This window comes from Lithobates pipiens, unplaced genomic scaffold (assembly GCF_037356315.1).
Source record: "Lithobates pipiens isolate NorthernLeopardFrog02 unplaced genomic scaffold, aLitPip1_a1.2 Scaffold_28, whole genome shotgun sequence".
Taxonomy (NCBI): Eukaryota; Metazoa; Chordata; class Amphibia; order Anura; family Ranidae; genus Lithobates; species Lithobates pipiens.
Window position 1 is genome coordinate 5815440 of NW_027507789.1, and position 26912 is coordinate 5842351.

Below are 26912 nucleotides of genomic sequence, written 5' to 3' on the forward strand. Positions count from 1 at the left end.
TATATATAAATATAAATATTTTTTTTTTTTGTGGACGCAAGTCCTATGTACATAAAAGCAGTCGCTTTAGAAAAAACAGATATACACACGCAAGTAAAAAAAAGTCCTTAGTCAATATAAACAAAGTTCCAATACTCAAAGCAGCGCTCCAATCAAATAAATTAAATATGACCAGCATTCACATGTCAAGACATATGAGAAAATCCTGTATACTTATAATATAAATTAAAAAATGTAATCTCAATAAATTAGTAAAATTGTTTAATAGTTCCTTAAACATCATATATGTAGAAGAGATATATATATCTATATATATATATATATATATATATATATATATATATATCTAAGATTTCTACATACATGATGTTTAAGGAACTTTTTTCATGAGCGGTGCAATTAGGATTTTTAAAGACGCTCATGCCTCACACACACGATCGGACTTTCCACCAACAAAACCCTGGAATTTTGTCCGATGGGCGTTCACTCTAACTTGTCTTGCATACACACGGTCACACAAATGTTTGCCAACAATTCCGAACGTAGTGACGTACTAGACGCATTATGTGGTTTTTCAGCTCTTTAGCGCCACCCTTTGCGCTCCTTCTGCTAATTTTGTGTTAGTAGAAGTTTGGTGAGTGTTTGATTTGCGCTTTTCTTTTCGCGTTTTTCTTTTCGCATTTTTCATTTTGCGCTTTTCATTTCGTGCTTTTCAGTTATTTTCTGAACAGCCGTTCGTCAACCAGACATGTTACGGAATCGGAGGGGATAACATGTTATTTATTATTGGCCTTGGAGTTATTGCTTTGACATCATTTTTTGGTTGAATAATAATTATTTGATTTGCTATATTTTCTATATTTTTGGATGCATAGAATGCACTTTGGTTAAGTTCTATTGGCAGATAGCATGTCTAATTTTTTTTTTTTTTAATGCACAATAAAAAAAAATTATGGAGAATAATACTTGGCGATGTGTTTTACTTCAAATGACAGTTTGGGAGTCGGCAGTTACATTTTAAAAAAAATACAATGTAAAATTAACAAGGGACACCTTGTATCTTTGTTCTTAAAAACTACAGGATAATGGTGTTGTGGTAACTTGGACAAATAAAAAAATAAAAATAAAAAATAATAATAATATTATTCTTGATATCACTAGAAAAAAAAGCCTTTGAAAATGTGTTTGCAATAACTCCATCAGTATCACCAGCAAAGCAGCTTCATTATTATCCCATTATAGAAGAAGAGAATTGCGCGCTGCATTTCCAGATTTCATAATTTGTCACGTCACGAATGTTAATTCTCCATTACGAACGCCAGTTTACAAGACCGACCGCTTCTGCTTCCGTGCATGCGTGTTTGTACTTTGTACTTTTGCCCGACGGACTTGTGTACACACGCTTGGAAAATCCAACAACACACATTTGTTGGCGGAAAATTTGAAAACCTGCCATCCAACATTTGTATGTCCAAAGTCCGCCAACAACTGTCCGATGGAGAGTACACACGGCCAGATTTTCCACCAACAGCCTGACATCGAACATTTCCCATTGGAAAGTCAGATTGTGTGTACGGACCTTTTAGGTTATTAAGGATTTATATAACACAGTTTTGCAATATAAAGGGAGACCGCACTGTTACCATACAATCAATACAAGAGGGGTTAGCTCCTGAGAGCTTACAATCTAACAGATGTGAATCTTGAACTTTTGGAAAGGCCGATAACTCCAAGGATCCAAAAATTTAAATATAGTCAACAAACATCAAAGCGTAACATCCTGTAGCAGCAGAAAAGCTCTTCGCTCCGTTAATGTATTTTTAAATGTTTTATGATCGCCTATAACATGTGAGCCATTCCTAGATTTGGAAAATGCCACAGGTTATACGATTTAACGCTATAAAAAGGAAATTATAAATTATACACTGGTCATTGTAATACTGTATGATAAAAAACCCTCCAAAAATAAATAAATCGTATAATATATATATATATATATATATATATATATATATAAATACATTTTTTTTTTTGATTTTTTTGTAAAGTACTGTGAAAATTGTTGGCTCTATATAAATCCTATATACCAATAATAATTTTTTTAACAACTTTTTTATTTTTTTAAAACTGTTTATACACCATTATACACTGGTCATTGTAATACTGTATGATAAAAAACCCTCCAAAAAAAAAAAAATCGTATAAAAAAAATATATATATATATATATATATATATATATATATCATTTTTTTTTTTTGACTTTTTGTAAAGTGCTGTGAAAATTGTTGGCTCTATATAAATCCTGTATACCAATAATAATTTTTCTAACAACTTTTTTATTTTTTTAAAACGGTATTTTACAGACAGGTGTGCTTCTTGGGGTAAGGGGTGTAATGCAACGTTGTTTTTTTTTTCTTTTTGACCTAGCAACACTGCCAAAAATAAATAAATGGGTATACTTTTACAGAATAAAAAAAAAACCTCTCAAACGTCTTATAAGATTGCGGCGTTATAAATGGCTCATGCCGTAATGTATCTACTTTCCCTCAGTCATGGTAAATATGAGAGTTTCAAGTGGGTGATGTTAGAAGAGTATAGTCAACACTTGAAAGGGAGAAAAAAAAAAGGAAGGACAACATTTTTATGGGTACACCAAGACAGGGCAGATGTCAAAAGAAACCTATAAAATAAAATAAAAATTTATGAAAGCGAGTCAAAAAAATAAAAATAAAAATAAAAACTTTCCATAAAAGAAAAAAAATAAGAAAAGTTTGCAGTGGATATTTATTTATTTCTAAATGCTAATAAACTCTTAGTTTCAATAGAAGCCAAAAATAATTTTTGGTTTGGATATTTTATTTCTAAATGCTAATAAACTGTTTGTATAAAAAAGATTTACTTTTTGGAAACTATCTTTTCCTTATTGTTTATTGTACTTGGCATAATAGAAAAAAAAAAAAAAAAAATTAGAATGGCAACTTGAAAAATTGTATATCCAATTTGCACAGTCCTACAATATTTGAAATTTAAATTCTATTTATTTGTATTTATTGTCAGGAATGAATACATTTCTGACAGCAGTTCTATGCCATAGTTCACACTGAATCAACAGTACTGAGAAATGTAAAATAATTATTTTGGTACCTAATGAAAAATTAGGACGAGGACACAGTGGATTTTTTTCTTTAAAACTTTTTTTTTTTTTTTTAAGACACAATGTTGATTTTATTTTAACAAGTGTAATTTAAGAAACCATAAGACCTGCTGAATAATGTAAAAGAACTAAATGATTAAATATTAATATAGAATAAAAAAAATAAAAAAAAGTATCGGTAGAGGGAAAATGAAAACGGCAATGAAAAAAAAAAAATAATATATAAAAATGTGGTATGAATTTAAGTGGATGGAAAATGCATAAGTAGATTAATTCGGTATACTAAAACACCTTTTTTAGTCAGTTCACTTTTTGTCAACTGCCTAATGAGAATCAGGAAAGTTTTGGCACCATGCGAGATATTCATTTCCAAAATAAATATTATGGATGTTAAAACCGAAGAAAAAAAAATATATATATATATCACTTTTCACTTTTGTATAGTTAAGAAAAGCGCCGGTTTATATTCAAATTGGTTGGTTTATTACAGATAGAATTGTCAGAGCTTGCCATAAATCACTATATTTAATAAAATAGTCCTCCTCTTGCCCTGAACTGTGAATAATATGGCTGAGGTATGTTCAAGGTTAATACAATAGGTAATGTAAACCAGACTACAATAAAAAAATAAAAAAAAGTTGAAAAATAAATCTGCAACATATTACGGGCTAATCCCGTTCCTTTTAAATACCTATTAGCTGTATAAACAGGTTTAGCGAGCCAGACGCCAACTCCCTGATTTCGCCATAGTACACTATTAGTTGCTATGAGTTACTGCGCTCTGATCGTTGTTTTGGCCTTAGTGAACCCAAAAACTAACTTCTAGACGTCGTATATAATACTATATATTGTATCTTGTGTTGTTGCAAAACTGTTTGAATTTGGGTTGCCTACAGAATATAGGGGAGACAGGTGCACTTTAATACCACATGTGGTATATATTTATTTGCTTTTGTTTTTTTGTTTGTTTTTTTAGTGTAAGATATTTAGTGAAAAATCCAAACTCCATAGCTTTGGCTGTGATAGAGAATTTAGGAGAAGGGGATTGCTGTGCATAGGGCCGGCCTCTGGTTGAGGCCATTTTGTAGAATGAAGTTATACGGTTGCAACTAAGTAGAGTTCCTAGATATACAGTAGGCCAATTCGTCTACTGTTCTTTTCCAAACATTTCCCTTTTTTGTTTATTTTAGTTTGATGCGCCTTGTGTTTAGGAATTAGTGTATCACAAGGATCCTGTGTGTTTTAAAAAGTTCAATTGAAGCCCTGATTAAGGGGGGGGGGGGGGGTGCTGAGCCCTCGAAAAACAATAAAATCTTCAGCAGGCCTATAAAAGCTGGTGTGGTGCTCCCATCCTTTCAAAACTTTAGTAAACTCCAGTAGGACCCCACAGGTGCTGCTGGACCCTGGTCTCTAGGACCGCAAACCACCCATCGCATAACAAACCTCCATAAGATTCGGCCCTCCTACATCACAACTAGATTGAAGGGAATCGTTCACAAAGTTCGAGAGGAACCTCATTGAGAAGCTGTAATTCTGTGCCCCTGGTCGTGTTGTTTTGGTGGGATGACTATCATTCTGTGCCCCTGGTCGTGGTGTTTTGGTGGGATGACTATCATTCTGTGCCCCTGGTTGTGGTGTTTTGGTGGGATGACTATCATTCTGTGCCCCTGGTCGTGGTGTTTTGGTGGGATGACCATCATTCTGTGCCCCTGGTCGTGGTGTTTTGGTGGGATGACTATCATTCTGTGCCCCTGGTTGTGGTGTTTTGGTGGGATGACTATCATTCTGTGCCCCTGGTCGTGGTGTTTTGGTGGGATGACTATCATTCTGTGCCCCTGGTCGTGTTGTTTTGGTGGGATGACTATCATTCTGTGCCCCTGGTCGTGTTGTTTTGGTGGGATGACTATCATTCTGTGCCCCTGGTCGTGGTGTTTTGGTGGGATGACCATCATTCTGTGCCCCTGGTCGTGGTGTTTTGGTGGGATGACTATCATTCTGTGCCCCTTGTCGTGGTGTTTTGGTGGGATGACTATCATTCTGTGCCCCTGGTCGTGGTGTTTTGGTGGGATGACCATCATTCTGTGCCCCTGGTCATGGTGTTTTGGTGGGATGACTATCATTCTGTGCCCCTGGTTGTGGTGTTTTGGTGGGATGACTATCATTCTGTGCCCCTGGTCGTGGTGTTTTGGTGGGATGAATATCATTCTGTGCCCCTGGTTGTGGTGTTTTGGTGGGATGACTATCATTCTGTGCGCCTGGTTGTGGGTGGTGTTTTGGTGGGATGTAGCTCCCGGGTCATTGAAGTCACTTCCTGTAACTGATGCACTCTCCGGGGAAGTTCATTGGAGGCTTCTTCGGTAGGTATCCTGTTCATTCAAATATTGGCCACCTCTAAACAAGTCACTGTTTACTGCTTTTGAAAACGCAAGTTCCTGAGATTTTATGCTGACCAACTGGCTTTGAGAGTTTTAGTCAAGGACCTGGAAGTAGTATGTCAGCAGTCCCCATCTGAACACTTGTTAAGCGTCATAGGTTATCATGAAACATAGAAGAGCGATGGCAGAACTAGACCAAGTAGTCCTTCGGGACTGCCACTTGTTTGATATGTTTTGCCCAAAGCTTTTTTTTTTTATTCACTTACTGTTGACTGACTCAACTACTCTTTTGCCAAAATAAAACTTTCTAAGGTTAGTTTGAACTTCCCTCCCAGTAGATTGAAGTAATTTACCCGTGTTCTTGATCTTCGCTTCGTATTGAAAATGCTGCCCTTCTGATCCTTATTCACACCCTTCATGTGTTTAAAGGTTTTAGTCATGTCCATCCTTTTCCCTTTTTCCTCCGTACATATGATTTCTGCAGTCTCTCCTAATGGGTTTCATTCTCCATTTTTATTGGCCATCTCTGGACTGTATCTTTTAAGTAAGGTCTTCAGAACTAGATACAGTATTCTAAATGAGGTCCAGCTAAAGAGCTCAATAGGGAAATCAGGACCTCCTGCCGGTGACCTCCTCTAGTTATAACTAAAGCTCTATATAGAGCAATCAGGACCTCCATCCTCCTCCCAGCGATCCCTCTAATTCTCTATATAGACCAATCAGGACCTCCTTCCCTCTGATGGTGACCCCTCTAATGATCTATATAGACCAATCAGGACCACCTGCTGGTGACCTCTCTAGTTATAACTAAAGCTCTATATAGAGAAATCAAGACCTCCATTCTATTCCTAGTGATCCATCTCATGATCTATGTAGAGGAATGAGGACTTTCTTCCTCCTGGTGATCCCTCTAGAGAGAAGTATCTAAGTGATCCGTCTAATGATCTATATAGAGCAATCAGGACCTCCATCCTCCTCCTGGTGATCTCTCTAATGATCTATATAGAGGAATCAGGACTTCCTTTCTCCTTCTGGTGATCTTTTTAGACATGACTAAAGATCTATATAGAAAGATCAGGACCATCTTCTCCTGCTAGTAACCCCTCTAGTGATCTAAATAGACCAATCAGGACCCCCTTCCTCCTGCTGGTAACCCCCCCCCCCCCCTTAATGATCTATATAGACCAACCAGGACCTCCTTCCTCCTGCTGGTAATGTCCCCAATGATCTATAAAAACCACTTGGGGCCTCCTTTCTCCTGCTGGTGATCTATATAGAGCAATCGGGACCTCCTTTCTCCTGCTCGTATTCCTTCTAGTGATCAATATAGAGCAATCGGGACCTCCTTCTGGTGACCCCTCAAGAGATAACTATACAGAAAAATCAGGACCTCCTTCCTTCCTTCCTGCTGAGGATCCCTCTACTGACGAGCCCCCACAATTCCATTAACTTTCCCCATTGCCAGGCCACATGTTTGCTCATGTTGCATGCCTTGATGCCTACTCCCAAACATCTCATTAATGTGGGTTGGAATCCAGTAAATTAAAGTAGAACTCTAGGAGCTGGCGGGCAGATTTTGGGAACCTGAATAAAAACAGAGGGAAACCACATTGGATTTTTTTTTTTTTTTTTTTAAAGAATGTAACCTGAGACAGGAGGAGACTTTTCAATTTGATCAGTTGCGTTGCACTGTACAATCTATCTAACGATCATATGGATAGGTGTGTGGCCACTTTTGCAAACTTCAGCATCAAGAACTGTGGTGTAGCTACAGACCATGTGCCGCCTGGAACTGGCCGCCCTCCAGCTGTTGTGAAACTACAAGTTCCATGAGGCATCGCAAGGCTGACAGTTACAAGCATGACTCCCACAGGTAGAGGCATGATGGGAGTTGTAGTTTCACAACAGCTGGAGGGCCGCCAGTTTGAGACCCCTGCAGTAGAGAGTGCATTCAGAAGCTGATCGTTCATAGTTTGATCTTCCATGGCCTCATCATCGAATATACAGATTGTGCTACAGGAATCCCAGCGTGTGCATTTTAAGACTGAATGAATGGGAATGTTTCATCAGCCTCGGTTTAAAGCCGTTTATTTTCCCATTGGCAGAGCTTTGCTCAGCACTACCATCAACGTGGTTGGTAACAACTCCTTTCGATGCTCTGTCATACTCACGTCTGAGCATATGCAGCTGCTTCTTCTGCTTGGTGTTCACTGTATATAATCTGGGATTTGTAGTTCCTAGGCAGCTCTTTACCTACCTTCTCCAATCTCTATTGAGTGTCTCTTGAGCAAAAATGTTAGAGGGGTGAGGTACTTACTATCCCTAATCTCTTGCAATGCCGGTTACACTGGGGATAACCAGTGCCAACACCGGTGTACAGTCAACCCATACAAGCTTTTTCAGTTGGGCAAATTGTAGGAACCTAAAAACCAATCGGAATTCACCTTTTACTAATCTAATTTCTATGCGCCACGTGATGTTGGCTAACCAATCCAATCGCCGAGTTTAAAAAAAAAAAACTCATCAAAAAAGAGCAATACAAATACAAACTAATACAACTTTGACTCGTACAACTTCTGGAACACCAAGGATTCATTTCCACTGAAAAGTTCCACTTACAACACCAGATTTACTACAGAAATTTTGCCTGTAATGACTGAAGGTTGATTTACATTTTTACACCATTTTTGGGACCTATAGTTGCCACTTTGTTGTGTAATTGTAATTTTTTATTTGTTTTGGAAGTCTTATCATTGATCTTTTTATTGTATTTTTACATATACATTACTTTGTCATTCTATGACAGAAGACTGCAGAGTTTTAGATTTTTTTTTTTTGTTCAAAGTCAATCCCTTAAATTGAACAAATTTCAGAACCCGAGCCTAGTCTACCGTGCGTTGCCCATAGTCTTCCACCCTCCATACGCGGTTTAGCCGCGCTCGCCATAGTTAACTCAGCGGAAAGGGATATGCGAGTTAACAATTCATATATTTTGTTACCATACTCCTTAATTAGGTTTACAAATTTGAAATCCTATACCTCGTCTCTTGGCAGCATCAGCCAATGCCCAGGTGCCATTATAATGCCGGCAGCTTATTGAAGCCAAAAATAGACGTGGAAAAAGCTTTCTCTTGTAATGTTCTCTATGCCATCTATGGGCTGAGTAAAAATAACTCTCTTTTATGGAAGTCGGATATGTTGGAAAAGCTTAACGGAGCCAAAAATGTACAGATCTATGTATACTGGGATGCCTTACTGTCCCGTGCAGGAGCCCAACCTGCCCAACCCTTCTTTACAAGCACACACTGGGGCAGATTTACTAAAGGCAAATAAACTGCGCACTCTGCCAGTGCAGTTGCTCTAGAGCTTAGTAAATGAGAGGAAGCTCTGATGACTTCCGCCATCCAATCATGCTCATGCAAAAAATGCTGTTTTTTTATTTTATTACCCCTTTCTTGCCTGTGATTGGGTAAGCTTTGCAAAGTGACACTTTACCTAATTTACTAACTTCTTGAGCAATTGCACTTTCAGAATGCACAGTCTGTTTGCCTTTAGTAAATCATCCCCATTATATACTTGGATACCTGTACCTCTTAGAGGATTTTCTACTTCCCTGCCCCCCACCCATCTACAATGTCTGTTCTCTCTCTATGCACATGTATATGTATAATATCATTTTTTGTAAAATTGCAGAATATAGTTTAGTTTGCTTTTTTTGAGACAGTTTTGCTCTTTATCTGTCTCTCTATAACAAAAAATATAATAAAAAAAAAAAAAAAAAAAAAAAAAAAAAAAATATATATATATATATATATATATATATATATATATATATATATATATATATATATATAATTGTATTTATGTTATATTTTTTGTTAGAGAGAGACAGATAAAGAGCAAAACTGAAAACCATTTTGCTTATATATATATATTTATATTGTATTTGTTTTCTTTATTTACACACATCCTATATCCATCTCTCTCTCTCTCTCTCTCTCTCTCTATATATATATATATATATATATATATATATATATATATATATATATATATAAAATCATTTTATTATACCCACACACACATAAAATATTACGTTTTACCAAAAAAAAAAAAAGAAAAAAAAAAGTATAATAAATTCAAGCCAGTTCTTTTCCAAAGTTGAAAGGAAAGTTTGGCAACTCAATCACTGTCACTATTTCAGACACCTTGTCCTCCCTGCAGAAAAACACTGACACCCGATGTAAACACTCTACTTCATATAAAGTTGTGAAATTACCCAAACTGACAGCAAACTTTGTATGAACAAGAAAATATGACTTAATAAATAAAAGCACCGCTTTTGGTCAAAGTTTTTTTTTTTTTTTCCCAAAAAAATAATAATAGAACAAACAGCATCACATCATACAACACTGATGTTTCCATTTTTTTTCCCCTATATTTTACTACATGACACATTGGGATTGATTTACTAAAACTGGAGAGCGCAAAACCTGGTGCAGCTGTGCATGGGAGCCAATCAGCTTCTAACTTGTTTAAATAAGCTTTGACAATAAATCCTGAAAGCTGATTGGTTCCTATGCAGAGCTGCACCAGGTTTTGCATTTTCCAGTTTTATTTTTTTCTTAAAAACCTCAATGTTTGATTGCCAGATCAATTTTTTACATTTTTTTTTTTTTAATCAGGTATTATTTATTAGCAAGATTTTCACGAACAGGATTGTCGGAACAATTTAACGCCATCATCTGTCCGTTGTAGTGTCCTGTCACTACTGTCCCATAACCTGCGCCCAGTCAAGAAAAATCCATTACTATTATTTCAGATAAATTAACCTTCCACAGCACCATATTGAATTAAAGAAAAAATAAAAAAAATTCTACTTGTGACTTAAATTATAAAGTGTTTTTAAATCTCTTTTTTTTAGGACATAAAAGAGAGAAAAAAATAAAACAAAGTGAGATTAAACTAAAACAACGTGAACACAGCTCAAACATTTTAGGTGACTTAGTAAAAGCATTTAAAAGAACAGAAGTCCTGAGCTGTCGTTTCCCATAAAAAAAAAAAAGGGAGGGAGTAAAAGGTTTTGAGAACAAAAGTTTCAAGAGCAAAGGGCAGAACAAAACATTATTATGACACAGAATCTTCCCAAGGCATTTTTTTGTGTGTGGTAATGTTCACATCCCTGTCGTAACAAGTCTTCTTTTTTTTTTTTTTTCCTAGTCTGTTCTTTTGAAGCCAGATTAAAGACGAGAGAGCCTAGTGAAAAATTGTTACTTTAACACTATTCTTTTTATGCAAAAAAAAAAAAAAAGAAAAAGAAAAAAGTAAATAAATATTTATGCACTTCCCCTTTCAGCTCTACAGACGATAATTCATGCGTTTCTCAATTTGATCTCTGTCAGGATATCGAAGTTCAAAAGATGTTAGAAGAATATTAGGATGCTTGCACATGGCGAGAGCTCATTATTGGGTTGGGAGGGGGAGAAAAAAAATGACATTTTCCTTGTCAAAAGAGCCAGTGTTTTAAATTGGAAAACAAAAACATCAAACATTCCACACAAAAAAAAATAAAAAAAAAAAAATTCTTAAATGAAATCAAAGGGAAAATTGTACGAGAGTGAGGAATAGAGGATTAAAACCTTGCTGCTAATTCTGAGAAATTATTATTATTTATTTAAATTGCAAAACATTTAAAATTTCTCATGAATAAAAATATTTACTGAATTAATAAAAGTAATGTTCGAACTTTTTAAAACAGACTTTACATTAAGGGAGTTCAATTTTATTAACTTTTTCCTAGCTTTTTATTTTTCATGAAAGGGTGTTGCAACCGTATCTTTTTTAACTTTTTTTGAAACTAGTTTTTTTTTAACTTTTTTGGAACTGTATCTTTTTATTTTAACTTTTTTGGAACTGTAGGTTTTATTTTAACTATTGGAAACTGTGTCTTTTAAGTTTTTTGAAACAGTCTTTTATTTTAAGTTTTTTGAAACTGTCTTTTATTTTAACTTTTTTGAAACTGTATCTTTTATTTTAACTTTTTTGGATGTGCATCTTTTAACTTTTTTGAAACTGTCTTTTTTGTTTTAACTTTTTTGAAACAATGTCTTTTGACTTAAATTTTTTTAGGACACTACATTTGTGATCAGATTAGCACTAAAATTTTATTTTTTGGCCAAGTCTTCGCATGCCATTCTTTTGCATTAGCTTGAATTTTCTAAATCAGTAGATAATATATTACATTTTCAAATTGCAACTAAGTCAGAATTCATTTTGCAAAATATATCCAATGATAAAAAAACTAAGAAAATGTGAAAACATAATAAAAAAAAAAAAAATACAGGATATCTGCTTATGAATGAAGTGAACGTTTACTTTGCAAAGTGAACATTCTCCACTCCTTTAAAAAAAAAAAAAATACACCCCACTGCCTTAAATTACGTGAAAAGATTGATATGACTGTAAACATTTAGACGCTTGTTCTGCCTCCTCGGGATTCTATTTGTCCCAAGGCGATAACTGTTCTGTACTGCAAATACCGTGAAGCTGCAATGCCCCTTTATTCTCAACAGGGATCACTGCAACTCTATCCTTAGAACATTCACAGCTCATACTGGAACGATGGGTACGCTTGTCTTTTATGGAGTTTAAAATGAAAATCCTAAAAGGTTTCGAGCCGCCGGTCTCAAAAACAAAAAACAAAATACCAAACTGTTTTCACAAAAAAAATTACAAAAAAATTAGATCACTTAAAACGAGAGTGGAAATGCAATAAATCGGGGGCACCAAACCTACTCTACATATTAAACTGACACTGATAGTAACACCGGCAATCTATACTGCAATGATGTATTGTGAGTTACTATACATAAAGATCAAAAACAAAAAAAAATAAACGGTGGGGGGGGGGGGGGGGGGGGACTCGATGGACCACTTGGTCTTTTTCCGCCATCACCCTTCTATGATCACAATTCATTCTTGGGGAGCTTTCCGGCTGCGTTTTTTTTTTTTTTTCTTTCTGGTCTTATCAGATTAGGCCGAACCTTACAAGAAGCGCACTTGTGCAGTAAGTGGCGCTTACGGTCTCCTCCATCTATAATGTATGGGGGGAAAATGCATTTTGATGAAAGGACAGCGAGGCCACACAAAAGTGGTCTGGGCATGAAGAAAGGGAAAAAAAAAATCAATAGTTTATTGTTGCCTAATTTCAGCCTGCAACAGAAATCCCCCAGGGTAGTAAACCCCCCCCCCCCCCCCACCCTGCCCAAATTACAGATTAGCATCAAAGCACAGCTAAGCTATTTTTTATTTTATTTTTTAATTTTGTTTTATATTGTAAGGCACTAACCCATTTTCGATAAAGGAAAATTAGATCTTCACTGCAATCTTATAACACGCTGGATTCATTGTACGTCATCGATGCTCCCGGATCAATACCAATTGGGCCATGTCTTGGAGGGGAGCCTGTGACCCCCCTCGGAGTGTGTGTGTTACAGGGCTCTTCTGATAAATTATGAATCTTTACAAAGCAAGCCTAAAGAGATCCCACACTCCCCCACTGCCTGCACCCTTATCTTTGAAGAGAAAGGCTTGTAGCAGCCAAGGTTTGGCTTAAGTCGAGTGTCCCTGAGGAGTGTGTATGGGAACACGAAGATGTGGGTTAAGGGTAGGAGAAGTGTATTATTTGGGATCACCTGACACAAATCCAGCCTTCAGATAAGCTGCAGATCAGAGACGAGTGCTCTACATACGTGGCTTTATCTATATGGCACCTGGACAAGTGGTCACCACTCTTCCCTTTTATGTATTGGGGTCCCAGGCTCAGTTCCCACATAGAATTTAATCATTTTCCCCGTTTTCATGTGGGTTTCCTCTAGAAGATGTACTGCTAGGCTGAAACTTCCCTTAGCATGCATCTGTATGACCGTTGAAGGGATATTAGAGTGTAAGCTCCTGTGGCACGGGAATTGATGCTGGAAATGGTTCTCTGTACAGCACCTTGGGATATAATGGGAATATACAAATTCAGGGAATGAATACATTTATTGATCAGGGTAGATGTAGACATTGTTCAACCCAAGGCTTTTGTTGTATTGTACCAGCCATAGACTGGACTGATATTTTACATAATGATTCATAATCCATTTCTAATGAGCATTGTGTACGGAGAGCTGGAGATAGCAAACGTCACACAAGTCCAGTCTCATTTCTTTTGGTTAATACAACTATAAAGAGGGACCAGCTGAGAGGCTGGACGGTGCTTAGACCTTACTAGAGGCAATCTGGAAATTCAGAAATAAAACCAAATCAGACATTATGATCAGTTAATATGAATAGAATGGAGCATCAATGGAACAAGGACTGTTCCAGGGACACCACAAACCCTGACAGTACCTGGACAGCAAGGAGGTGATAGAGCCCATCACTGACTTGTTACATTGTATATAGACTACGAGGGATCTGTAATGTATGGACCATGGTTGGGCAGAGCAGACCGGAGTCATGTAGACCCCAATCATTTCATACATAGATCAGAGAGACCGAGACTGCTAGACCCCAATCATTTCATACATAGAGGAGAGAGACCGAGACTGCTTGACCCCAATAATTTCATACATAGAGGAGAGAGACAGAGACTGCTAGACCCCAATCATTTCATACATAGAGGAGAGAGACAGAGACTGCTAGACCCCAATCATTTCATACATAGAGGAGAGAGACAGAGACTGCTAGACCCCAATCATTTCATACATAGATCAGAGAGACCGAGACTGCTAGACCCCAATCATTTCATACATAGAGGAGAGAGACCGAGACTGCTAGACCCCAATCATTTCATACATAGAGGAGAGAGACAGAGACTGCTAGACCCCAATCATTTCATACATAGAGGAGAGAGACAGAGACTGCTAGACCCCAATCATTTCATACATAGAGGAGAGAGACAGAGACTGCTAGACCCCAATCATTTCATACATAGAGGAGAGAGACAGAGACTGCTAGACCCCAATCATTTCATACATAGATCAGAGAGACCGAGACTGCTAGACCCCAATCATTTCATACATAGAGGAGAGAGACAGAGACTGCTAGACCCCAATCATTTCATACATAGAGGAGAGAGACAGAGACTGCTAGACCCCAATCATTTCATGCATAGAGGAGAGACCGAGACTGCTAGACCCCAATCATTTCATACATAGAGGAGAGACCGAGACTGCTAGACCCCAATCATTTCATACATAGGGGAGAGAGACCAAGACTTCTAGACCCCAATCATTTCATACATAGAGGAGAGAGAGAGAGAGAGAGAGAGACACTTCTAGACCCCAATCATTTTATATGTAGGGGCGAGAGAGACTGCTAGACCCCCAATCATTTCATACATAGGGGAGAGAGAGAGAGACTGCTAGTCCCCCAATCATTTCATACATAGGGGAGAGAGAGAGACTGCTAGACCCCCAATCATTTCATACATAAGGGAGAGAGACCGAGACTGCTGACCCCAATATTTTCATACATAGGGGAGAGAGAGACTGCTAGACCCTAATACTTTCATACAGAGTGGAGAAAGAGATGAAGAGAGTGAAAGCGATGGAGGGAGAGGGTGAGATAAATGAAAAAAAGAGTAAAAAAAAGGAAAGACGGAGAAGAGATTGAAAGAGGGAATGGAAGGGTGACACACAAGAAAGATGTGGCATATAGGGTGGGCAGCAATGGGGCATATAGGTTGGGCAGCGAGAAGACATACCCTGTATGGGCAGTGAGGGACATCCAAAGAGCTGAGAGGAGTAGATATATGGAGCGATGGGCAGTTGTATGGAGAGAAGGAATGGAGATCATGGCCAGAGATAGTTTAGTATGAAGGAACATACGGATTTAGAAGATGGGAGGACAAATCCTGGGAATAAAATCTACAGAGAGATTGGGGGGTTCTATATAGAGAGAAGAGAGAGAGATGGATAATATTATCAAGGAACAGATATAACCTGAGGATATATAGGGGCAGATATACAGAGAGATTGGGAGATTATATATATATACATACATATACACGCACATGAGAGATGACATTATAAAGGAACAGATATAGAGGAGATCTGAGGATATTATATGGGGATAGAGAAGAAGACAATATAACTTGTAGAGAGATCTATTATAAGGAACATATAGATGGGGGGGGGGGGGGGGGGGGTTATACAGAGAGAGGATATACCAGGGATACAGAAGAATAGATGTACACAGAGGTGTTCTATAGGGAAGGTATAATGTGTGTAGAGAGATCTATACATATAAAGGAACAGAGGATCCATATACAGAGAGAACATGCAGGGTATATATAATGATAGAGACTGGAAGTTGTAAAGGGAATAGGAATATATAATGGGCAGAGATATGGAGGAGATCTAGAGAGAGGATATGATGGGCATTTATATAGAGAAATAAAGGAATATACAGAAGAAATATACAATGTATTGGTATAGAGATCGCTATGGAAATCCAGAGATCGATGGGTCCATATACAGAGGGATGAGAGGGGATAATGGGAGATATTCTATATAATACAGATCTGGGAAGGATCTCCTGTATACAGATGGAGGGATATAGACTGAGATCGGCAGGTATGGAGGGAGATGGAATTGTCGGGAAATTCTATTTGCAACATTGCGATCCGGAATTGAACCCCCAATAATCACACATCGCACCCCATGACCCCCCCAATCATCACCCACCCATCACACCCCCAATCATCACCCACACATCGCACCCCATCACACCCCCAATAATCACACATCGCACCCCATAACCCCCCCCCAATCATCACCCACACATCGCACCCCATCACCCCCCCAATCATCACCCACACATCGCACCCCATCACACCCCCAATCATGACATCGGCCGATCTCACCTGTACCAGTCCAGTCCCATGTCGTAGTTGCGATCGAAGAAGTGGGGTTCGGCCCCCACAGCCCTGATGTCGGGATGCACCCTGAGGAACTCCAGCAAAGCCCGGGTCCCCCCTTTCTTCACCCCGATGATGATGGCCTGGGGAAGCTTCTTGCTCCCCGATCCGTTGTAGAAGGTGGAGATCGGCGCTCCATCGTCCGATGTGGCCCCGGGGGGTGCGGCGGGGAGGGGGGCGCAGGAGCCGGCACAGGAATAGATCATGTAGAGTCCGAGGATGAGCATGGTGCAGAGAGGGAGGACGAGCCTTCTTCTCAGAGAGGACACGGGGGGGACATCCATAGAGGAGGGGGTCTCATCATCACCCGGCACCCCCAGCCCAGGGAACCTACTCCCCCCACAGCACAATCCATAGATCCGGACCGAGGACCGACATGACTCCCACACCTCTCCTATCCTCCTTCCAGGTGGAGATCCAACAACACCACTGACTGCCCGAGCACTGAGAGCTCCCCATCCATGGCAGGGGGCGGGACCAGACACACCTCCCCGCCAATCACACCACGGCAGCCTATGCAAATTAGCCATTTGTTGATAAAGGGAGGCCAATGGGATGAGGGTGCCTGGCAGCTGGCCATGCCTTCTGATTGGCCGCTGATCCTATATAGAGCTTGGAGGAGGACAGAGCTGCTTCAGATGTAGGATGGATGAGAGAGGATCAGAGATCCCAGAAGAACATTGCCTGGATACAAAGTTACTTCTAGATCCGAATCCAGAACATTCACTGGATACAAAGTTACTTCTAGATCCGAATCCAGAACATTCCCTGGATACAAAGTTACTTCTAGATCCGAATCCAGAACATTCACTGGATACAAAGTTACTTCTAGATCCGAATCCAGAACATTCACTGGATACAAAGTGACTTCTAGATCCGAATCCAGAACATTCACTGGATACAAAGTAATTCTAGATCCGAATCCAGAACATTCACTGGATACATTCTATTCAAGCCAAGTGACTTCTATCCCCCAATCCAGAACATTCCTCATCCACCCCACACAGCTGTTTCCAGCTTACTAGAGCCCATCAGTGGAGGTTAAAATATCCATCCACATCCATCCATATCCTCCATATCCATCTATATCCTCCACATCCATCCATATCCATCTATATCATCCATATCCATCATATCCTCTATATCCATCTATATCCATCTATATCCTCCATATCCATCTATATCATCCATATCCATCTATATCCTCCATATCCATCTATATCCATCCATATCCATCTATATCATCCATATCCGTCTATATCCTCCATATCCATCTATATCCTCCACATCCATCCATATCCATCTATATCATCCATATCCATCTATATCCTCCACATCCATCTATATCCTCCATATCCATCTATATCCTCCATATCCATCTATATCATCCATATCCATCTATATCCTCCATATCCATCTATATCCTCCACATCCATCCATATCCATCTATATCCTCCACATCCATCCATATCCATCTATATCATCCATATCCATCTATATCCTCCACATCCATCTATATCCTCCATATCCATCTATATCCTCCATATCCATCTATATCATCCATATCCATCTATATCATCCATATCCATCTATATCCTCCACATCCATCTATATCCTCCATATCCATCTATATCCTCCCATATCCATCCATATCCATCTATATCCTCCATATCCATCTATATCCATCCATATCCTCCCATATCCATCCATATCCATCTATATCCTCCATATTCATCTATATCCTCCATATCCATATATATTCATCCATATCCTCCCATATCCATCTATATCCTCCATATCCATCTATATCCGCCATATCCATCCAAATCCATCTATATCCTCCATATCCATCTATATCCTCCATATCCATCTATATCATCCATATCCATCTATATCCTCCATATCCATCTATATCATCCATATCCATCTATATCCTCCACATCCATCCATATCCTCTATATCCTCCATATCCATCTATATCCTCCACATCCATCTATATCCTCCACATCCATCTATATCCTCCACATCCATCTATATCCTCCACATCCATCTATATCATCCACATCCATCTATATCCATCCATATCCATCCACATCCATCCATATCCATCTATATCCTCCATATCCATCTATATCCTCCATATCCATCTATATCCTCCATATCCATCCACATCCATCTATATCCTCCCTATCCATCTATATCCTCCATATCCATCCACATCCATCCATATCCATCTATATCCTCCATATCCATCTATATCCTCCATATCCATCTATATCCATCCATATCCATCTATATCCTCCATATCCATCCATATCCTCCATATCCATCTATATCCTCCATATCCATCTATATCCTCCACATATATCCTCCAAATCCCCCATCTATATATCCATATCCATCTATATCCTCATTATTCATCTATATTATCCATATCCATTATATCCATCAATATCATATATTTATCATTTAATATCTTATATCCTCCATATCCATAAATATCCCATCTCATATCCTGCATATCCATCTATATTCATCCATATCATAGATAGCATCTTATCTCTTATATGTTATATAAATCTTTGAATATCTATATTATTTATAATTACATCAGTCTATAATCCATCCATATCCATCGTTATCCTCATATCCTCCATATCCATCTATATCCTCCATATCCATCTATATCCATCCACATCCATCCTATTAACCAATACTCCATCTATATCCTCCATACCCATCTATATCCTCCATATCCATCTATATCCATCCATATCCATCTATATCCTCCATATTCATCCACATCCTCCATATTCATCCACATCCATCCATATCCATCTATATCCTCCATATCCATCTATATCCTCCATATCCATCTATATCCTCCATATCCATCCACTCCTCCCAGCCTGTCATGTAGATTTCATGAAATCGCTCCTTTAGATGTTTTCAGCGCCCGATAACGCACTTATTACACTAACTTCATGTTTTTGATGTGTTTGCGTCACCCTAAAGAATGCTTGGCAGACGCTCCCCCTCTGCGTTGTGTTTTTTTATTGTGTGGATTTTTCTATTTTATTTGCAGATAGAAACACTTTCTAAAGGCTTCACAAAAGCGCTGTAGACTCCATAGTGGCGTTTGTGACTTAGTTGCGGTGCGTTTACATCGGTGGAGGCGTTTGGGGAGCAAATGACATGTTGGGGCAGTTTTGATGCGATGATAAAGCAACCATGTGGGCGGTGCTGGGCTTGATTGACAGGTGTTCATGGAGCTTTAAGAACGCTCATCAAACGCCTGCTTTAGAAGCGAGTGTAGGCTTCGCCTTGGGGCCGGTTCACACCACAAAAATGCACTCCAGAGCTGTTCCGGATGTGTTTTTGTATTCGCGTTTTTTAACGCATTTTGCTGCATTCAAGGCATTTTTGATGCATTCTAGATGCTTTTTTTCTTCTTGTTTCCTGTTTTTTTATTTTTTTATTTCACTGTGCTGGGGTCCGGTGCGTTTCTGTGCATTCCAGTGTATTTTTATGCGTTTTACATCGTTCCAGTACAGTCCAGTGCAGGAAAAATGCAGCATGTTCTACTTTTTGTTTCTGGAACTGGAATGCCCTGGAACTGAGTGCACTGGTGTGAACTATGCCATTGGTAACCATATAACCGACTTTCCATGCATTTTTGATGCAGAAACAAAATGCACTGGAGCGCGGTGTGGTGTGAACCGGCCCTTACTGTGTTTTCTGCCTCCTCTGTGAGCTCCCAAACCTTTCCTTGTCCCCTCACTTCCCTCTGCTTGGAACAAGCAGCGCACATTAGTTGCGGTCATGTCATTTGGACATCACACATCCCATAGTCCGTCCCAGGAGGCAACAAGAGAGGGGGGCTACATTCCCTTCATGGGGGGGGGCATCATAGGCAGGGCTGGGACACAGGTGGGCAGAAGGGGCGGCTGCACTGGGCAATGTGAGGTGGGGGGGGGCGGCACCACCAAGAGATTTGGGGGGTTGTTTTTGGAGGGGGGAATTGGGAAGCATCAGGGGGTAAGAATTGTTTTAGGAGGGGAAATTTAAAGGGAGGGGCTAGGAGTGGAGATTTGTGTCTGGTGGGGGGTCCGTGCTAGAAAAGGTGATATTGTAGAGGGTGAGTTTGTGCTAGGAGGGTAGATTTTTATTTTATTTTTTTAGTAGGGATGATTTGGAATGGGGAAGAGATGGTGTGTGTACTCCGAGGGGAAATTTGAGGGGTAGAGGATTTGTGCTATGTCAAGCGATTTTTTTTATTTTTTTTGGGGGGGTGGTTGTGCTGTAGGTATTTGAGGACAGAGTATTTCAGCTGAGGATGGGTATTGGGGGGGGGGGGGGCTTAGATTTGTGCTGGGAGGGGGGTGAATTTATGCATAGAGTGTAAGCATGCGGATTGGTGCTTAATTGTTTTTTGGGGGGGGGGGGCTTCACTGACACATAATGGTATGTTCCCCCTGGGCTCTAGATGACCTTGTCCCGGCACTGATCATAGATGTGTGCAGCCTATTGCATTAGGGTGTACACCCCAAGCACAAACACATGCATATGTACATATATATATATATATATATATATATATATATATATATATATACTGACAGCGTAGTTTTTTTTTTATATATTTTTTTACAATTCTTTTAGGAGCCATATTAGGGGGCTTTGGTGAAATATCAGGGGTCTAAACAGGGGGAATCTTCACCACACAGGGTGATTAGGCCGTGCCCAGGCACATCTGGCACACCCTATGTGCATGCCTATGGATACCGTGGAGAATGAATGTAGCCACACTCTAAGGGAAACGCATTACAAATGGAGATTTGGGGAAGGCTGAGGGCACTGAAGGATTTTTACCTACATTCCGGTTAAAACCTATAGTGTACACCCCCCCCCCCACCCCCCAATACTTACCTGAACCCAATGTGCGCGAGAGTAGCAGATTTCTCAATGCTGCCCCTCACAGCCAGTGAGGAGGGAGCAGGAGGCGGGGCTGGGAAACACTCTGTGTGTCTTTTTATGGTCACACAGAGGCTCGGGAGCGAGCACACATGAGTGCCTCCAGAGCAAGCACCTTGCTGTGGTGGGGCACTCAGCAGGGGGAGGGGCCAGGAGGGCCGGCGGGGGGAGGGGGGGGGGGATCAAGACGAGGAGGATCGGGGCTGCTCTGTGCAAAACCATTACACAGAGCAGGTAAGTATAACATGTTTGTTACTTTAAAAAAATAAAAACTGAGCCTTTAGTGTCACTTTAATAATGGAGACTGAAACAGAATTTTTCTTTAAACCAGCATTACAGGGGTTGTATAAGGCTGAAGGGTTTTTTCATTCCTTCATGTATTCTATGCATGAAAGTAGAAAAGCTTCTCTGTGCAGCAGCGCCCCCTATAGCCTCATCCTCACTACTAGGTTTTTTTTGTTTTTTCTCCCGACCCAGCAGGCTGAGCAAAAGAAAAAAAAACCTGACAGCTCAGGAGGAAGCGCTGTACTAACTATCCCCTTCCCAACCGCCCTCTGAAAAGGGATCCACACTACAGATCACTGTTCAGAGGGGTAGTGTAAACAAGCCCTTGTTATATTTACCAAAAAGGGAGCGAATAAGAGAAGATCATTGTATAGGGGTATAGAAGATCTCTCTCTCTCTCTCTCTCTCTCTCTCTCTCTCTTTCTCACACCCATATATATGTATACATTTATATATATATATATATATATATATATATATATATATATATATATATATATATATATATATATATAAATGTGTGTGTGTGTATAGATCAGTCCTGATTTATGGAGTACAGTCAGTACTGCACAGTAGCCAATCAGATTTCAGTGTATCACAATCTGAGCTCCTCTGATTGGCAAATGGAGGGTGCACATTATTTCCCATGAGCTGGCACTGTGGGGTTGAATTAGACAAACAGACTGTGCACTTTGCAAGGGCAGTTGCCCCGGGGCTTAGTAAATGAGGGGAAGCTCTGCTGACTTTCATCATCCAATCATGTGCAAGCAAAGATGCTTTTTTTTTTTTTTTTTTTATTTCTTGCATGCGATTGGGTCTTCTTTGCAAAGTAAATCTTTGGGGTTGATTTACTGAAAGGCAAACAGACTGTGCACTTTGCAAGGGCAGCTGCTCCAGAGCTTAGAAAAGGAGGGGAAGCGCTGCTGACTTCCATCAGCCAATCATGTGCAAGCAAAAAGGCTGTCCCCCCCCCCCCCCCCCTTGCATGTGATTGGGTATTCTTTGCAAAGTAAATCTTTGAGGTTGATTTACTGAAAGGCAAACAGACCGTGCACTTTGCAAGTGCAGTTGCTCCCGAGCTTAGAAAAGGAGGGGAAGCGCTGCTGACTTCCATCATCCAATCATGTGCAAACAATAATGCTGTTTTTTTTTTTTCTCCTTGCATATGATTGGGTATACTTTGTAAAGTGAAGCTTCACCTCATTTACTAAGCTCTGGAGCAACTGCCCTTGCAAAGTGCGCAGTCTGTTTGCCTTTAGTAAATCCCCCCTGTTAGATGCAATTATCAACTAAATTGCTCTCTGGTTTATATTGCTGTGCCAAATTCTAGCTCTTAAAGAAAATAAGACACAGAGAGACCGTCCTCCGTATATATCAGCTCCGAGCATAAAATGTCCCGTGCTCTGCTTCTTCCTCTTTTTATTGTCTTTTATAGGCTGGTTACAAAAGTATAGGTTTTAGCAAAGTTTCCATATAAGGTAACAAGCAGTTTATTTCAACATACATCACGCGATGGTCACTCGTTTAAGAGAAAACCACAAGCTACAACCTTGCAACATATTTTGACACGTACACATAGAAATGCAGAGAGAGATGAATAAATAACTCTAAGTAGGACTCTAATCCATTATTTTCAACCTTATCACCCCCAAAGATTTACTTTGCAAAGAATACCCAATCACATGCAAGGAAAAAAAACAAAAACAGTCTTTTTCCTTGCACATGATTTGGTTGACGGAAGTCAGCAGAGCTTCCCCTCCTTTTCTAAGCTCTGGAGCAGCTGCCCCTTGCACAGTGCGCGGTCTGGTTGCCTTTAGTAAAACCCCCCTCTATGTTCTGTCATTACTCCTCCGCTGTCCTGACTGATGAGTCCCGGGAAAGAAAAAAAAGAAAAAAGAACCGGCGATTGCAACTAATAGATTAATTTGCGGTAATAAAAATGAATTGGGTCCTGGTGGCCCCGCCCCGCCCCCATCAGGAATCCCGATCGATAATTAAAGTCATTTATAAATCCCTGCGCTGCGTACCGCCCGTCCGCAATGATGGCCGCCCCTCCACCGCTCTCTACTGCGTTTTAATTCAGCTCAGCGTGATCAATATTACTTTCTGTAGAGAGAAGGGGAAAAAAAAAAAAGAAAAGAAAAGTGAAATAATTTAATGTAGAGATTTTAATCTGGGTAATAAATTGGGGGGGAGGGGAAATCCAATAATGAGAACAATAATGGAAAGGAGGGAAGAAGAGACAATGGCGTGTTTGGTAAATGGCGAGGATTTGTATGCGGACGCGGCTCTAAGTGCCCGGGACGAACCGCTCCATTTAATAATTTAGTGCCGCGCTCAGCGCTCTCAGCGAGTTCAGTGCGGGGAATCGATATGCGCCGCAAGTTTTTCTTTCTTTCTTTCTTCCCCATCGCCGTGTTTTTTTTTTTTTTTTTCTCTTCTCAGTCTGAAGGGCCGCAGAGCTTTTTAAGTCTCCGGCGGGGTGAGAGCAGCTGCCCGCTCAGAAGATGGATGTCTTTACAAATGTACAATTATTTATCTAACATGTCCATTGAGAAGTGACACGTTCAATATGCTGCGTGCATGGGGGGCCCGGGACCCCGAGGGGTGTTTATAGAGGGGGAGGAGGATTATATGGCTGCCCCCCCCCCACTAGAATATATAGAGGGCTGTCTGTGTTCATATATAATGATCATATATCCACGCCTTCATTGAGATCAATATTATTTGTGGCCACACTTACTGGGGCTTATTAATAACGTGACATTCACCAGTGGTGGATCATTCACTGTATTTGAAAACATTCACCAGTGATTTATAATTCACTGTATATTAAACAAACAGACTAGGAAGATTCATTTGTGGTGAATGTTTTTTGGTGAACACCAGCCCAATATAATTTGTGGCCGCACTTACTGGGGGTGTATTAATAATTTGACATTCAATGGTGGGGGATCATTCACTTTATATTAAAACAAACATGAAAACAAACATTCACCAGTGTTGAATCATTCACTGTATATGAAACATTCACCAGTGTTGAATCATTCACTGTATATGAAACATTCACCAGTGTTGGATCATTCACTGTATATGAAACATTCACCAGTGGTAGATCATGTTGGCAGGGGCTGGAGCTGGAGACGGAGATGTTGGCAGGGGCTGGGGATGGAGATGTTGGCAGGGGCTGGAGACGGCAATGTTGGCAGGGTCTGGGGTGGGGGGCTGGGGACTAAGATGTTGGCAGGGGCTGAGTACGGAGATGTTGGCAGGGGCTGGGGACGGCGATGTTGGCAGGGTCTGGGGTGGGGGGGCTGGGGACAGATGTTGGCAGGGGCTGGGGATGGAGATGTTGACAGGGGCTGGGGACGGAGATGTTGACAGGGGCTGGGGACGGAGATGTTGGCAGGGGCTGGGGACGGAGATGTTGGCAGGGGCTGGGGACGGAGATGTTGGCAGGGGCTGGGGACGGAGATGTTGGTAGGGGCTGGGGACGGCGATGTTGGCAGGGTCTGGGGTGGGGGGCTGGGGATGGAAATGTTGACAGGGGCTGGGGACGGAGATGTTGGCAGGGGCTGGGGATAGCGATGTTGGCAGGGTCTGGGGTGGGGGGGCTGGGGACAAATGTTGGCAGGGGCTGATGACGGCGATGTTGGCAGAGTTTGGGGTGGGGGGGCTGGGGACGGCGATGTTGGCAGGGCCTGGGGACGGCGATGTTGGCAGGGGCGGCGATATTGGCAGGGGCTGGAGACAGAGATATTGGCAAGGGCTGGGGACGGAGATGTTGGCAGGGGCTGGAGACAGAGATATTGGCAAGGGCTGGGGACGGAGATGTTGGCAGGGGGTGGAGACAGAGATATTGGCAGGGGCTGGGGACGGAGATGTTGGCGGGGGCTGGGGACAGAGATGTTGGCTGGGTCTGGGGACTGAGATGTTGGCTGGGGCTGGGGACGGAGATGTTGGCAGGGGGTGGAGACAGAGATATTGGCAGGGGCTGGGGACAGAGATGTTGGCAGGGTCTGGGGACGGAGATGTTGGCAGGGGCTGGGGACGGAGATGTTGGCAGGGGCTGGGGACGGAGATGTTGGCAGGGGCTAAGTACGGAGAGGTTGGCAGGGTCTGGGGTGGGGGGCTGGGGACGGAGATGTTGGCAGGGGCTGGAGACAGAGATGTTGGCAGGGGCTGGGCGGGCTGGGGACAGAGATGTTGGCAGGGGCTGGGGACAGAGATGTTGGCAGGGACTGGGGTGGGGGCGCTGGGAATGGCGATGTTGGCAGGGGCTGCGGTGGGGGGGGGGCTGGGGATGGAGATGTTGGCAGGGGCTGGGGACGGAGATGTTGGCAGGGCTGGAGACAGAGATGTTGGCAGGGGGTGGGGGGCTGGGGACGGAGATGTTGGCAGGGGCTGGGGACGGAGATGTTGGCAGGGGCTGGAGACAGAGATATTGACAGGGGGTGGGGGGGCTGGGGACAGAGATGTTGGCAGGGGCTGGGGACAGAGATGTTGGCAGGGGCTGGGGTGGGGGCGCTGGGAATGGCGATGTTGGCAGGGGCTGGGGTGGGGGGGCTGGGGACGGAGATGTTGGCAGGGGCTGGGGACAGAGATGTTGGCAGGGGCTGGGGTGGGGGGGCTGGGGACGGAGATGTTGGCAGGGGCTGGGGACAGAGATGTTGGCAGGGGGTGGGGAGGCTGGGGACAGAGATGTTGGCAGGGGGTGGGGACGGAGATGTTGGCAGGGGCTGGGGACGGAGATGTTGGCAGGGGCTGGGGTGGGGGGGCTGGGAACGGAGATGTTGGCAGGGGTAGGGGGGTACAATGCTTATATTGGGAGTTGTGATGGTTGTGTTTGATCTTTGCACACAGGAGGGGGTGATCACAGACAGATGAAGGAGATCGGAGTCTGAGCCGAGCTCAGGGAAAGAAGAAAAAAGGGATTTTCTACAGAAGGATTTCAAAGAAGTTTGTTTCTTTTAAGGTAACAATGTATCCATGTGTAGTACAGTGCGCCTGTCTGCCGGGGGTAATTTATGGAGTGAGTTTAGTGATTGTACCTGAGTGGTAGTCAGATGGGGGATGCGGATTCATTGTGGATTATAAAATGTATTGAAAGATGAAACTTTGTAGTTGTGGATAGAATAAGGGAGAATTGAAGCTGAA

At 41.3% G+C, this 26912-nt stretch overlaps 1 protein-coding gene across 1 annotated transcript in view; it reads right to left on the reverse strand.

Annotated features, from left to right (window-relative positions):
- Window positions 1-16922, reverse strand: part of LOC143935035 (heparan sulfate glucosamine 3-O-sulfotransferase 3B1-like) — a 44078-nt gene extending 27156 nt beyond the window's left edge. Inside the window, exon 1 of the mRNA XM_077458621.1 lies at window positions 16443-16922. Coding sequence (XP_077314747.1) covers window positions 16443-16780 — 338 coding nt within the window. The 5' untranslated portion in view covers window positions 16781-16922. The remainder of the gene's footprint in view (window positions 1-16442) is intronic.
- Window positions 16923-26912: the final 9990 nt, after the last annotated feature.